Genomic DNA, 13,764 nt, shown 5'->3' with positions numbered 1-13,764 from the left:
TGCCGTCGATGGCGGCGACGCTGCGGACGCGCTAATGGGGAAGGTTTCCGCACTTCGTGCCTTTGTGTCGTGTTCATTACCATTCGACATGCATTCCAATTACAGCGTGTGTTCGGGTTGCCGTATGCCTCAACAGCTTCACGGCTCGGACTATCGACCCTCTGATCTGACTGGTGTCAAGCTACGAACAGCTGTTGTAGAACCTTGGGATGCATGGCGCTCATCTCCATACAAGCAATGCGTCGCAGTGTCAGGTCCAATTGGTCCGCCATACGCCTTATCGACGATGGATTGGGCAATCGTTAGAGTTTGCCTACCAGGACCAAGCGCGTCGAGGTGGAGTGCATTGCGTCGCGTTGTGTAACTCGTCAACGGTCGTTGTTGAGGCGCCTGGGATTCGATTTGATGAGGTGGGACATGTCGACAGCAGGGTAGCGTGCTGTCGGCGTTCCCAATTTGACTTCGCTGCAGACCTTGCGAATCCTTACTCACCTACATCGGACCTCACAAGATGGCGTTGCGGCTCTGAAGGATGCTTGGCCACCGAATACAGATCATCTCCGACTCTCGGTCCACGGAAACAATCTAAGCACCTGAAGCTCCTTATCAGATGCTGCCGAGCTTGATGTTGCCTCGGCATGGCACGGCTTTCCGATATCGTGAAGTGGCCCTCGCACAAGCAATGTCTGCAATCAGGTATATGCAGCCGCACTGTGACACCACGCTCACGAGAGAGGTTTCCATATGTTTCGGCGGCGTTAATCAGGTGGCTTAGCGAACCGAACGGGCGTCAAGGATCGACAGGTCATTGGGTCTAGTTGGTTAAAAACAGCTCTTCCACATGGCGATGATGTTGATGAGCGGGGTACTGTTCTCGGCTTTGAGTACCGTGAGTGAGAAGGTACTACATGCTAGAGATTGACGTATGCTGACTGCAGTACCATGGGGTACTGAAGATGACAGCATAATGTCCGATGATGATGATCTCCGCGATGTATGGAAAGTGTTGAGAGGAAGAGTTGAGGTAAGCCTTGAATGGGGAATTTGTGCGAGGTAATGACAGGAAGTATATGGAGTCCTTAACAATCCTTGCCATCTCGAAAGCATTGCAAGCACAGTCGCGAATCGAGCTCCATGCCTGCTTCGACGCTCTCTCGTAACTTCCGCATGTCAAACACGCGAACTGTGAGCGGTTACTGGATCTGTACGGTTTGCTCTGTACACAGCCAACTCTGTTATCAACACGTGCTTGCTTAGGAACCGCCGACTCTATGCTTTACCTTGTAGGGCAAGGCTGTGGGCAAGGCTATGGGTAAGACTGTAGGCAACAGTATGCAATGACAATGCGATTGAACGCTACAACACAATCTACATCGACACTACGGTACTAGAGAAAGCTGACCCAGTATTCTCCTTACTTCTCTAACATCCCTTCTACGATTCGGGGAAAAGCACTGCAATGACGGAACTAGATACGCCACACGTATCGCTGGTTTGTGAAAGACGCAGCAATCTGCCCATGCGCCCGGAAGCCTCTTTCGTCGAGAGCAGGGCTGTACTAGTAGAGTACAAGAAGAACAATGGCAGTTGTACGGCTGCGAAAGATTGCCGTGTCTGCTTCCTGATTTGGTAATTCATGCAATCGAATGTGGGTTGCTCTCACAGCTCGCCCTCTATGGGGTCCTTCAGTGGGCAGTCTTTCACAATTCCTACGATTTCGGAAGGCAGGAGCTGAAATACCACTGTGATCCCTACGTTGTACTTAGATTTGGTTCCTGAAAATGAACACCGATTTGTAACGTCGATTGCGCTGGGTTACAGGGCCGACACCGAGGGAAGACCAGCTATATTGGACATTGTTTCCCTGGCACATCTGGCACAATTCAAAGATAATGCAGCATATGCAAGAGCAAGAGGTATATTTCCAACTTAGATCACTCTATTGGCCACCAGTACTGAAGATCCTCAGCGCCTTAAAACTGTAGGGAAATGGCTTACCGCATGTCAACGGTTTCACACTTGGACACGGACGAACTATGACTTCTAAGCTCGATAAGTAAGATGGACGCAGAGAACTTGGCACCATTTGTGCTTGCAGGGCAAAAGTTTTGACAAGAAAACAGTTCACCAGTATTGGCGTGGGATAGTCCTATGATATAACCGATACGATCTGACCTTGGACGCTGATATATTTCCCGCTCTATCCGGCCTAGCTAGACGAGGACCTTCAGACTTGTTTTTCGAGCCTGATTACAATGGCGTACCCGATGAACTTGCGAAGATCATGAAGCCATCTGTCACCTTAGCCAGTGAAGATCCCCACGGTCAAGTGCTGGACGGCTACGTCCAAATGCGAGGCCCTCTGAAGACCGCTTGGTGTCGTAAAAGCATCGGAAATACTCTCAAAGCAGTTACGCACACAGGCCATGGTTAGTGGTTTGACGGTGGTAATAACGACCAATACCGATGGACAACCGGAGCTATATTCCTCCCAATGCTGTGCTACAATATCTATGGCTACGAAGATTGACAGCGCTCAGCCAAGTCTCGAATGAGATTCAATATATAGGAGAGTCGGACTATTTATTCATCCTTACAAGGAAATACAGGAGTGGTACCCAGAGTTGGCGGACTTCGATCCAGAAAACCATGAGTGCCATGATTCGAGCCTGGAAGAACTTGAGCTCCACCGACATGTTATATCAGAGCTACTGAAGGAATGGAAGGGTGACAGACACTGTGAAAGACTGGTCAATCAGTAACGTGTCCTTCAATGCCAAATTCTCGCAGTCATTTCTTGTGAGTCTTTACAGGCTCGTCTCCCTTTTATATAAGCACCTAGTACTGCATACCCTTCCTCAAATAACTGAACCCAGCCTAGTGTAGATTGAAAGCCTAGTTGCCATTGTTATTCGACTCGCGTTAATGTCTTTCGATTTTATTCTGAGGCAAGCAATGAGCAACACGTGTTCTGTGGCGTAACAACTCCCGAACTAATGAGTGATCTTACATTGATTGTACATATAACACAAAGGCAGGGAAGCGTAAGGCCATCTACGGTAGCCGTATGTGATCACAGAGCTAGCACGACACCTTCATCGTAGACCCTAGATGGTCTTGGGCGTAACTGAACTCTGGCTATCTGGTCGAGCCATCCTGAAAACCAAGGTATCCCTCCACCCAAGAATCGGATTTTCGAAGTCTTGGTATCTCTTCTCAAACAACTCAAATCCAACCTTCCGAAGAACTCTCTGACTGCTTTCCAACTCTGGATCTGTATGTGCTTCGGCGTACTCGTACTTTTCGTTGTCTCCACCCGAGAAGTGGTCGAAGAAGAGCGGCATGAATGCTTTCATGGCCTCAGTCGCGTAGCCTTTGCCCCAATGATCCGCGTTGAGCATGTAGCCAACTTCAGGTGCTCGTACAGCTCCTATGAGCCCAATGACGCGTGGTTCTGGCTGCTCGCGTGACTGCTTGGTGGACGAAGGGTGCGTTTCCGCGTGGTCTGCTGCTGGCTGTGCGCTCACGAATTTAGCCTTCCTAGACGGTAGAAGCTCGATTACGAAATTCCAGCAGTCGTCTCTGTCATGGCAGCCTAATCACAAACAGTCAGTACCCTGAGCAATCTCGGATTTCTCACGAGGTCTCCACAGCCTATGACGTACCTTGTATCCATTGTCTGGTCTTCTCGAGGTCGTCGCTTGGCAGTATAGCCCTGGAGCTCGTCAGTAAATTGTGAGCTGGAAATGACTTGACAGGAAAACTTACGTATGCTTCATCACCTCCGGATGCTTGTGCATAAGCACCACATCTTCAGCATCTTCAAGCTTCAGAGGCCGCAAGAGCAGCCTTTCAGTTTTCGCAACGGTTCGCGGATCGACGACCACCATTCTCGACAGCAATTGCACAAAGGAACGCGTACATCGTCATGTTGCGGTGTACCTTGCGAAGGTTAAGAGTCAGGTCATGTTTGATGCTCGTGCCTCCGGGGAGCTGGGGAACAATTCCATGATCTGTCCAGGCAATCGGCTAGCCGCTTTGGACACCGACTTCTTCCCACCTCCAACCACATCTTTCTGCTGCACCACATCATCACTCCAACCGCCAATCAAGATGTCACCCTGATCAGTATCTGAGCTTCTTTCGAACCTTGTCCTTGTTTCTATGCAACGGCAAAGCCGGCCATGTCACAGACAATCCTGTCGGCCTCTGCGAAAGGGGCCACCTTTCTTATCCTCCTGCAGGTTGCTTCGAGAGCGCTCACGTTCGCTGTCAATCAGGTCTTGCTCAGGTTTCTTTCCCCGGAGCTTCTCGGCGTTTCCGCTCAACTAGAGTTGTTTTCCATCTCCGTGCTCTATTTTGCACGCGAGAGCTTGCGTGTCGCTCTCCAGCGCCAAGCACACGGAACTCAAGCTGTCGTCAACCTTGCCTATCTCGCAGTAATTACCGGGCTTCCTTTGACGTACCTCCTCGCTCATCTATGGCTTCGATCAGTTACGCCAAATGTGCCTTACTTTGTACGCGCTTTGGGCCTGTATTGTATTGCTACATTCATTGAGCTCGTGACTGAGCCTGCGTTCTCAGCCGTACAGCAGAAGTTGCTGTACAAGGTTCGAGCAAGCGCTGAGAGCACCGCTACTCTGCTCCGATGCTTAGGAACATGCGGCTCCGCCATCTTGGCGAGTCTTGTTGGCATTGACATTGGAGTTCTGCCGTTCGCTATCGGACAGCTGGCTTACGCTCTAGGGCTGCTGGTCGTGTACTTGTACAACATGTGGCCAGTCGCGCGTAACGAAGATTTCACGTTACTGCCGAAGCAGCTTTCGCTGACAGGAGATTCTTCCATTACATTCAATTACTTTTCGACACCTCTTCTTCGGCTCACAGGATCTTTGACACTGCAGTCGGCCCTTAAGTTCATCCTGACGCAAGGGGACTCTCTCTTGATCACAACATACACATCGCTCGCTGACCAAGGCGCCTATGCTCTCGCATCCAATTACGGTGGCCTGATCGCTCGTATGCTGTTCCAGCCTATCGAGGAGAGCAGCCGTAACATGTTCGCAAAGCTGTGCGCATCCGAGCCGGCGCCAAACACTAAGGACCGGAACGAAGGACCTCAGTCACAAGAGCGAAAGCAGAACATATCGCAGGCAGCAAAAGTGTTGACCATCATTCTGCGCCTGTACACCATCATCTCGTTGTTCGCAGTCACGTTGGGCCCAACGCTCGCCCCACTGCTTTTGTCTGTTGTTGCGGGTAGGAAATGGTCTGCGACAACAGCTTCGAAAGTCCTAGGCACTTACTGTTACTACATCCCCTTTTTAGCGATCAACGGAGTGACAGAAGGGTTCGTAGCTGCGGTTGCTACCAACAAAGAGCTGTACGCACAATCCGTATCTATGGGCTTCTTCTTCGCTGCATTTTCCGGCAGCGCGTGGTTCTTCATCGGACATTTGGAACTTGGTGGTAGTGGAGTGGTGCTTGCAAACACAGTCAACATGGCATTGCGTATTTCGTGGAACACCTGGTTCATCAGAAGATTCTTTGGTCAAAAGGATATCTTTTTCAAACTGTCGGACACGCTTCCCTCGATCACATCTCTTGCGCCAGCAGTCATTGTTCCCACTCTGATGCAGATGAGACCCGGTTTCAAGTACCTTGCAAGGTTTGGTGTGTTTGGGGAGCTGGTCAGTACGGGCGCAGTCGCTGGACTGTATGCTGTACACGTTCTTTTCTTCGAACGACAATTCCTTCTGGACTGTTACCGTATGCTGAGGCCAGCGCGCTCTGCTCAGCCAACGAAAGCACAGTAGAAGTACGGCCTGTAACACTAAAACTCCAAGCTCAACAATGAACAACTTGTTCGGCAGAAGATGGAGACAAGGTCAAAGCAACGGCGCAGTTGTTTTTCAGAGCTATGGAAAGAGCAACGAACACACCCCACCTCGACCCAATCCCAGTCTCCTCGCGTAGCTGGTCGCTCTAGCGTCAGAATTTTTCCTACCTGCAGGCACCGAGCCAGACCCAACGTCATTCCAGACACACGACCCTCGGCATCAAATATCTGGCGCATCACCAGACGTACTCGGAGGCCGCGTTTTAGGTAAAAAAGGGGTAACAGAAACTGCTCGGAAACGCAAGCACGCGTATCGAGGTTCTTTCAGAGTCATAGCGCATTTTCTATTCTTGTTTCGACATTTCGCGGGGGTAATAGAAACGTCGTCTGACTTGGCTACGACCAGGGTCCCCAAACGCGCCATTGCACGCCATTTTCTTCGCCGGTAGCCCCAATTAGCGGACTTCCGAAGCGGCCGTGTTGCAAATCTGGAGAAACCGGGGAACGACGGCGCGCCATGGCACAGAGACATTTGGAGAAGTCGAAATTCTACCATGGACTGGTGGACATGGGAAGCAATGGCATTCGGTTCTCAATAACGGATCTTTCGCCTGCTACACAACGTATCCTGCCCACTGTCTATCTTGACCGTGCGGCCATCTCGCTCTACGATGCGCAGTATGAAGACGGCCGAGCTGTGCCTATCCCCGAGCATACCATCAAGCAAGTGGTCAAGTCACTCTTGCGGTTCAAGTCCACATGTCAGGACTTCAGTGTGCCTGAGGATCAGATCCGCATAGTCGCGACTGAGGCGACGCGTAAGGCACTCAATTCCGAGGCCTATCGAGCTGCGATCAAAGAAGCCACAGGATGGACTGTGGAGCTTCTGCCGAAAGAGATGGAAGGCAAGGTTGGAGCATTGGGCGTAGCCAGCTCCTACGAGAAGGTCCGGGGTCTCATGATGGATCTCGGAGGTGGAAGCACGCAGCTTACCTGGATCATGACGGAGCAGGGCGATATCAAGATGAGCCCAGCGGGCAGCGTAAGCCTTCCCTATGGTGCTGCAGCTCTCATGCAGCGGCTGGAAGCTGCAGGAAAACGAAAGAGCAAGGAGTATCAGGCTTTTGCCAAGGAAGTGATTGGCGATTTGAAAGCGGCTGTGCAGGATATCGCCATTCCTCCAGAGCTTCTCCAATCTCGGGAAGGTCTTCACCTCTACCTCTCAGGAGGCGGGTTCCGTGGGTGGGGGTTTGTGCTCATGTCGGAACATGCCGTCAAGCCCTATCCCATCCCCATCATCAACGGGTTCCGCACGTCTACTGATGCGTTCCTCGATACCATGTCGGTCAAAGCCGCCGTAAGGCAGGACGAGACCCCAGAGATCTTCCGAGTCTCAGCACGACGAGCCAGCCAAGTCCCCGCGGTCGCATTCCTAGTAGAGTGCCTCTCACAAGCACTGCCCACTCTCAACAGCGTCTACTTCTGCCAAGGCGGAGTGCGGGAGGGCATGCACTTTGCAGAGATGTCACGGGAGTACCGAGCAGAGAGCCCTATGGTGACTGCAACGGGCCCATACGCACCGCCGTCGATGCAACAGCTCGTAGACCTCCTCTTCTCTGCCATGCCTGCCCCTTCACCTGGCCACCAGACTCTCTTCAGCAGGCCTCTCGTTACAGCGTTCGTCCAAGGCGTGTTCGCTCACATGGCACAAGTCAAAGACTTGCGCGGGGGGTCCGCTCTGCGAAGCACCACGACAGGGCTGTTCTCGACCGCCCACGGCGCGAGCCACGAGGAGCGCGCACTCGTTGCCATTCTGCTCTGCGAGCGGTACGGCGGGTACGGATCGATTAGCCCGACCGAGCAGGACTTTTACAAGCGCATGGTGCGCCTGCTCCCGGAGGGTATGGAGTGGTGGTGCATGTACCTTGGCCGCGTGGCTGCTGTCATGGCTGCGGTGTATCCCGCCGGGGCTGTCAGGGAGCCGCGTGTGGGTATCAGAACGCAGTGGACGGTCACGAAGAAGGGCAAGGAGAAGCTGTGCATCGACTTTGACTTTCAGAAGGAGATGGACGAGCTGGACGAAGGACTGGATGCAGCGTTGAGGAAAGTTGGCAAGGCAGGTAAGAAGAAGAACTGGGTGAGTGGGGAGGGGCACAAGGTTTTGTTGACTGTGAATGGGAGGGAGTACGATGGCGACGAGAGTGGGACGGGGAGTGTGTAGATTTTGTTATTACAAGCCTTGTAACTTAGACATGGTGCTATAGGCAATGTGTAGATTTTGTTATTACAAAGCCTTGTAACTTAGACATGGTGCTATAGGCAGTGTGTAGATTTTGTTATTACAAAGCCTTGTAACTTAGACATGGTGCTATAGGCAATGTGTAGATTTTGTTATTATAAAGCCTTGTAACTTAGACATGGTGCTATAGGCAGTGTGTAGACTTTGTCATCACGAAACCTTGTGCCTCAAACATGGCGCTCATGCTGGCTTGCCTCGTACGAAGCAGCGTGTGGCGAGCCTTGTGAGGCTCCGGACCAGCTTACGTCTGCAGCGCCTGGGCCCAGGGATCGTGACCTGCTAGCGGGGTGTTGGCAGGCTGAAAATAAACCACAAAGGTCACGATGTTGTCGACCTGGGGACAGACCCAGCACGCGCAGAGCGGAGGAGAGATGCCGGCCGCAGTAAGCCCGAGGCTTCCCAAGCAGCTGATGTGCGTGCAAGTGAGAAGCAGGCCACGTGCGAGGGGGCACGGCCAGTGCCAGGGGAACACGTAGGGCGGTTGGATTGCGTCTGGAGGGTTGGATTGCCCCTTGGAAGGTGCGCGCGGCTCCGTGGTTCACGATGCTTGGCTGCGGACGGAGCATGGGGAGTTTCGAAGGGGTCGTGCAGATAGAGGCCACCCCACCGGCGGCAGCGTCCAGACGCGCAGGGGATTGCGCGATATTGCGCGGTTGGCAGCAGCTGAAAACTCTGCCGCTCACGGCGTGCAGGGTGAGGCTTTTGTTTGCGCGAGGCGGCGTCGACGATTACGTGAAAGACGGGTGTGCTCACGATCAGTTGCATGCGGGAGGCGCGCTAGTGGGGCAATCCTGGGGGAAACTTGGCGCCGCTTGCCGTTTCGAGGCGCTCGGCTCAGAGCCGCTTGTGGCCGGGCGAGGTTCAGGACCTTCAGGTACGCGGGCGGTGCAGGTGCAAGTGCTCGCTCAGCAGGGCTCACTCTCACTTGCACTGCGCATGGCGAGTATAAAACATGGCCGTCCGCCGTGAGCAGGAGGGCACGGCCTCGGCTACCCCCTCACCCCTCACCCCTCACCCCGCTTTCCCACGCACACCCTCTGCCCTCTCTCGCCTGCAAGACGCCTGGCACTCCCTCTCTCGGTGCCACGATTGAAGAGTGTAGCGTCGGGCCGAGCCATCGTCCAGCGCGCGCGTTTCTTGGGCCGTTTGGCTGAGATCGAGGACAGCCGCGCTCAGCAGCTCAGCAGCTCTCGCCGCAAAGAGCGGTAAACCAGCAGCCAATTGCAGCTGCATTCGCCATCTGAGCTGGACTGCTTGCCTTTGCGTGCTCGGCTCCCTTTGCTCGCCCGGCTCCGTGTGGATCTGCGGCTCCCAGAGGCTAGAGGTAAGCTAGTGCTGCGTCATGCTGCCGCCAAAAATAGTGGCCGACCAGCAGAGTTTCATGTCGCTGGGCCCTGCAGAGCATGGGACAGCAAGCATTGGGCAGCCCGCTGACTGACGAGCCACAGACGTTCTGGGGTCTAGTCTGCACTTTGTGCCTGACCTTGTACTCTGCACTCTGCACTCTGCACTCTGCACTTTGGACCTTGGACCTTGGACCTTGGACCTTGGACCTTGGACCTTGGACCTTGCATCTTGCACCTTGCACCTTGCACCTTGCAGCTACAGCTCACGCCTGGACCCTGCACACATCAAACGACGCCGTATCACACTCGCCCAAACTCTGGCAACCCCGCCAAGTTGATATTCCTGGCCAAGTAGTTTCAGACGCGCCTTTGAGTATTTCGACGCCCTGGACAGAGAGAGCTACCTATTCAAGCTTCCTTTCACCCAACACACTACACACACGCACACATACACATACACGCACACACTACACATACACGCACACATACACGCACACATACACGCACACACTACACACACGCACACGCACACACACACGCACACATCCAAATCATGGCCTCTACACCAGTAAACGGCGCCCAGGCCGTCGCCCAGCACAAACTGCTGGACCAGGTTGCCCGCGCGCCAGACCGCCGGTCCTCGCCCATGCCCACACACCTGACCGTCCCTGGCTCCGGCCACTCGACACCGCGCGTCATCCCCCAAGAAGGCACAAGTGGCTCCGGCTACGTGGCCCCTACATTCGAGGGCAAGGAGCAGCAGATGGAGGGCGTCATGGACGGCGTCGAGGACAAGGGCTTCATCCCCCCGGACTTTGTCGAGTCCGAGGTCAAGTGGTTCTACAACGAGCTCGGCATCGACGACATGTACTTTGCGACCGAGTCGGTCGAGGCCATTGTCACCCACATCCACTCGCTCTACGCCGCAAAGGTGGCCGCCTATGCTCGCGACGATAAGCGCCTCGAGATCAGGCTCGACAAGGAGGCCGAGGACCACGCCGTGTACATCGACACCAGCAGGCCCGGCGTCTCGGTGCTCGACGGACCGCGCTACGAGCAGCGCATCGACACAAAATACCTCAACAACACAAAGGCCAACACGGGCTACCGTGTCGAGAGCTTCCGCTCCACGAGCCCGCTGCCTGGCAGCGACGACCAGCAGCTGCGATGCTACTTTGTCTACCAGTGCGAGTTCGAGAGCCCCAACCCCGGCGAGACCGAGACCGACGTCGAGAAGATTGGCGACAAGCGCTTCCTGCAAAAGGCCACGGCCAACACCAAAGCCATCTACCAGCAGGCGCTTGAGGTCGCCGTCGAGCGAACCGGTCCCGTCATCGAGTGGTTCGACATTGAAGGCTCGCGCGACAAACGTCTGGTCCTCGCCTACAAGCAGGGATCCGCCTTGGGCATGTTCAGCGCGCTCAGTGATCTGTACCACTACTACGGTCTGACCACGTCTCGAAAATACGTCGAGCAGTTCTCCAACGGCTACACGGTCATGTCCTTGTACCTCAGCCCCCTCACCGGAGCTGCAGGCGCCAAGCACCCTCCCATCGAGGCCTCGATTCACCAGATCATCAAGGAGATCTCTCTGCTGTACTGCATCCCCCAGAACAAGTTCCAGACCCTGTTCGCTACAGGCAGGCTGAGTCTGCAGGAGACCATCTACGCCCACTGCGTCTGGGTCTTCATCACCCACTTCCTCAACCGTCTCGGAAACGAGTACACTGCGCTCTCGTCCATCCTGAACCCCGAGAACAGCGCGCACGCCGAACTGCTCTCCAAGCTGAAGCGCAGGCTTCGTGCTGAGACCTTCACTGCCGACTACATCCTCGAGATCATCAACTCGTACCCCGACCTGGTGCACAGCCTGTACCTGTCCTTTGCCAACACCCACTACGTCCAGACGCGGGGCACCGAGGACGACTTCCTGCCAACACTGAGCTACCTGCGGCTGAAGATCGACAAGGTCCAGACGAGCGAGGAGCTGACCGACACCATCAACAAGGCCGTTGTCAACGACCACCACCAGATGGTCATGAACTCGTTCCGCATCTTCAACAGCTCCGTCCTCAAGACCAACTTCTACACCCCTACCAAGGTCGCCGTCAGCTTCCGCCTGAATCCCAACTTCCTCCCACCCTCCGAGTACCCTCAGCCGCTGTTCGGCATGTTCCTCGTCATTGGTTCAGAGTTCCGTGGTTTCCACCTCCGCTTCCGTGACATCGCTCGTGGTGGCATCCGTATCGTCAAGTCGAGGAGCCAAGAAGCGTACTCGATCAACGCACGCTCGCTGTTCGACGAGAACTACAACCTCGCGAACACGCAGCAACGCAAGAACAAGGACATTCCCGAAGGTGGATCCAAGGGTGTTGTGCTGCTTGACTTCAAGCACCAGGACAAGGCTGCCGGTGCCTTTGAAAAGTACATCGACAGTATCCTCGATCTTTTGCTGCCTCCCATCAGCCCTGGAATCAAGGACCCTATCGTCGATTTGCACGGCAAGGAGGAAATCCTCTTCATGGGCCCGGATGAGAACACTGCTGATCTTGTCGACTGGGCGACCGAGCACGCTAGGGTTCGGGGTGCGCCCTGGTGGAAGTCTTTCTTCACCGGCAAGAGCCCCAAGCTCGGCGGTATCCCCCACGACCGCTACGGCATGACCACCTTGTCCGTTCGCGAGTTCGTTTTGGGCATCTACCGCAAGCTGAACCTCGACCCCAGCAAGGTCCGCAAACTGCAGACTGGTGGCCCAGACGGCGATCTCGGCTCCAACGAGATCCTCCTCTCCAACGAGAAGTACGTGTCCATTGTTGACGGGTCTGGTGTGCTTGTTGACCCCAACGGCCTCGACCACGCGGAGCTGCTCCGCCTCGCCAAGAACCGCCAGATGATCAACAACTACGACGCCTCGAAGCTGTCGCCGCAGGGCTACCGCGTTCTCGTCGACGACACAAACGTCCGCCTTCCCTCTGGCGATCTGGTCTACAACGGCACCACTTTCCGCAACACCTTCCACCTGCGCAGCGACATCCAGTACGACACCTTCGTCCCCTGCGGTGGCCGTCCCGAGTCCATTGACCTTTCCTCTGCAAACAAGCTCATCGTGGATGGAAAGTGCATCATCCCGTACCTCGTCGAAGGCGCCAACCTCTTCATCACCCAGGACGCCAAACTCCGCCTCGAGAAGGCCGGCTGCATCTTGTACAAAGACGCGAGCGCGAACAAGGGCGGTGTGACCTCGTCCTCGCTCGAAGTCCTGGCCTCTCTCTCCTTCGATGACGAGAGCTTCGTGAAGCACATGTGCGTCGACGCCAACGGCGTGGCACCCGACTTCTACAACCAGTACGTCGCGGGCGTGCAGAAGATCATCCAGAACAACGCACGTCTCGAGTTCGAAGCCATCTGGCGTGAGCACCAGGCGACAGGCCAGCCGCGCTCGATCCTGTCCGACACGCTCTCCAACGCCATCACCAAACTCGACGAGGAGCTGCAAAACACCGATCTCTGGAACAACGTTGGCTTCCGCCACTCGGTCCTCTCCGAAGCCCTGCCCCCGCTGCTCCTGCAGCAGATTGGTCTCGACAAGATCATTGAGCGGGTAAGCCTCCACTGCACACCTCACACACCGTACACCACGAGTCGAATCTACGCTAACGTAAAAAATAGGTACCAGACAACTACCTCCGCGCCATCTTCGGCTCCTACCTCGCCTCGCGCTTCGTCTACGAGTTCGGCGCCAGCGCCTCGCAGTTTGCTTTCTTCGACTTCATGAGCAAGCGCGTCGCCAAGGCGAACGCGCAGACCAACGGCGCTGTTACGCATTGAGCAAGACCTTGAAACTCTCTTAACGGGACCACAGAAAAAGCCTTTGAGAAACTTGATGGTAGAAGGAAAGAAGAGCGAGAGAAAGAGACGGTAATGAGAGAAGGCATCGCATTGCATTGCATACAACCACGGCGTTAAATTCCAGTTGAATCGAATCTCACGGAGCTGAGGTTTTCCCCCTTCCTCTTCACAATCTACTCACACATACATCCACATACTCGACCAGCGACCAACGCGTCGCAAAAGCCGCATCTGCGCATCTTGCCAGATGGATTAAATCTCGAGCTGTTACCTAGCGTTGGTTAGTAGGTAGGTACATGTAGATGCAGATAGATGCAAGATGGGAAAAGGAAATCTAAGAATTTCAAGTTTAAAAAATAAACAAATCAACCAATACTTAATCACTGCTGCTGCTGCTGCTGTTTATATTCCTTTACCAATCCCTGTCCCTA

At 54.6% G+C, this 13,764-nt stretch overlaps 4 protein-coding genes across 4 annotated transcripts, besides 5 other annotated features; 3 read left to right on the top strand and 1 right to left on the bottom strand.

The window, feature by feature from the left end:
* Nucleotides 1-3,107: 3,107 nt before the first annotated feature.
* Nucleotides 3,108-3,890, bottom strand: EKO05_0001036 (uncharacterized protein; the record flags this gene model as incomplete). Its single annotated transcript, XM_038937248.1, has 3 exons — nucleotides 3,108-3,595; nucleotides 3,666-3,715; nucleotides 3,769-3,890. 3 exons carry the CDS (start codon nucleotides 3,888-3,890, stop codon nucleotides 3,108-3,110), a joined length of 660 nt encoding a protein of 219 aa, XP_038801800.1.
* Nucleotides 3,891-4,184: 294 nt separating this feature from the next.
* EKO05_0001035 (Oligosaccharide translocation protein rft1) lies at nucleotides 4,185-5,816 on the top strand (the record flags this gene model as incomplete). The annotated part of the gene is made up of 1 exon (XM_038944873.1): nucleotides 4,185-5,816. The coding sequence occupies one exon, from the start codon at nucleotides 4,185-4,187 to the stop codon at nucleotides 5,814-5,816; it is 1,632 nt and encodes a 543-aa protein (XP_038801799.1).
* A 540-nt stretch (nucleotides 5,817-6,356) lies between these two features.
* Nucleotides 6,357-8,060, top strand: EKO05_0001034 (retrograde regulation protein 2; the record flags this gene model as incomplete). The annotated part of the gene is made up of 1 exon (XM_038944872.1): nucleotides 6,357-8,060. The coding sequence occupies one exon, from the start codon at nucleotides 6,357-6,359 to the stop codon at nucleotides 8,058-8,060; it is 1,704 nt and encodes a 567-aa protein (XP_038801798.1).
* A 1,566-nt stretch (nucleotides 8,061-9,626) lies between these two features.
* Nucleotides 9,627-9,657: a tandem repeat.
* Nucleotides 9,658-9,737: a tandem repeat.
* Nucleotides 9,738-9,905: 168 nt separating this feature from the next.
* Nucleotides 9,906-10,029: a tandem repeat.
* Nucleotides 10,030-10,037: 8 nt separating this feature from the next.
* On the top strand, nucleotides 10,038-13,312 carry EKO05_0001033 (Glutamate dehydrogenase; the record flags this gene model as incomplete). The annotated part of the gene is made up of 2 exons (XM_038937111.1): nucleotides 10,038-13,085; nucleotides 13,154-13,312. The coding sequence occupies 2 exons, from the start codon at nucleotides 10,038-10,040 to the stop codon at nucleotides 13,310-13,312; spliced, it is 3,207 nt and encodes a 1,068-aa protein (XP_038801797.1).
* A 404-nt stretch (nucleotides 13,313-13,716) lies between these two features.
* Nucleotides 13,717-13,734: a tandem repeat.
* A 4-nt stretch (nucleotides 13,735-13,738) lies between these two features.
* Nucleotides 13,739-13,764: part of a tandem repeat that runs on past the window's edge.

This window comes from Ascochyta rabiei, chromosome 2 (assembly GCF_004011695.2).
Source record: "Ascochyta rabiei chromosome 2, complete sequence".
Taxonomy (NCBI): Eukaryota; Fungi; Ascomycota; class Dothideomycetes; order Pleosporales; family Didymellaceae; genus Ascochyta; species Ascochyta rabiei.
Note: the sequence above shows the minus strand (reverse complement) of the source record. Positions and strands in the feature narration are given on the sequence as shown.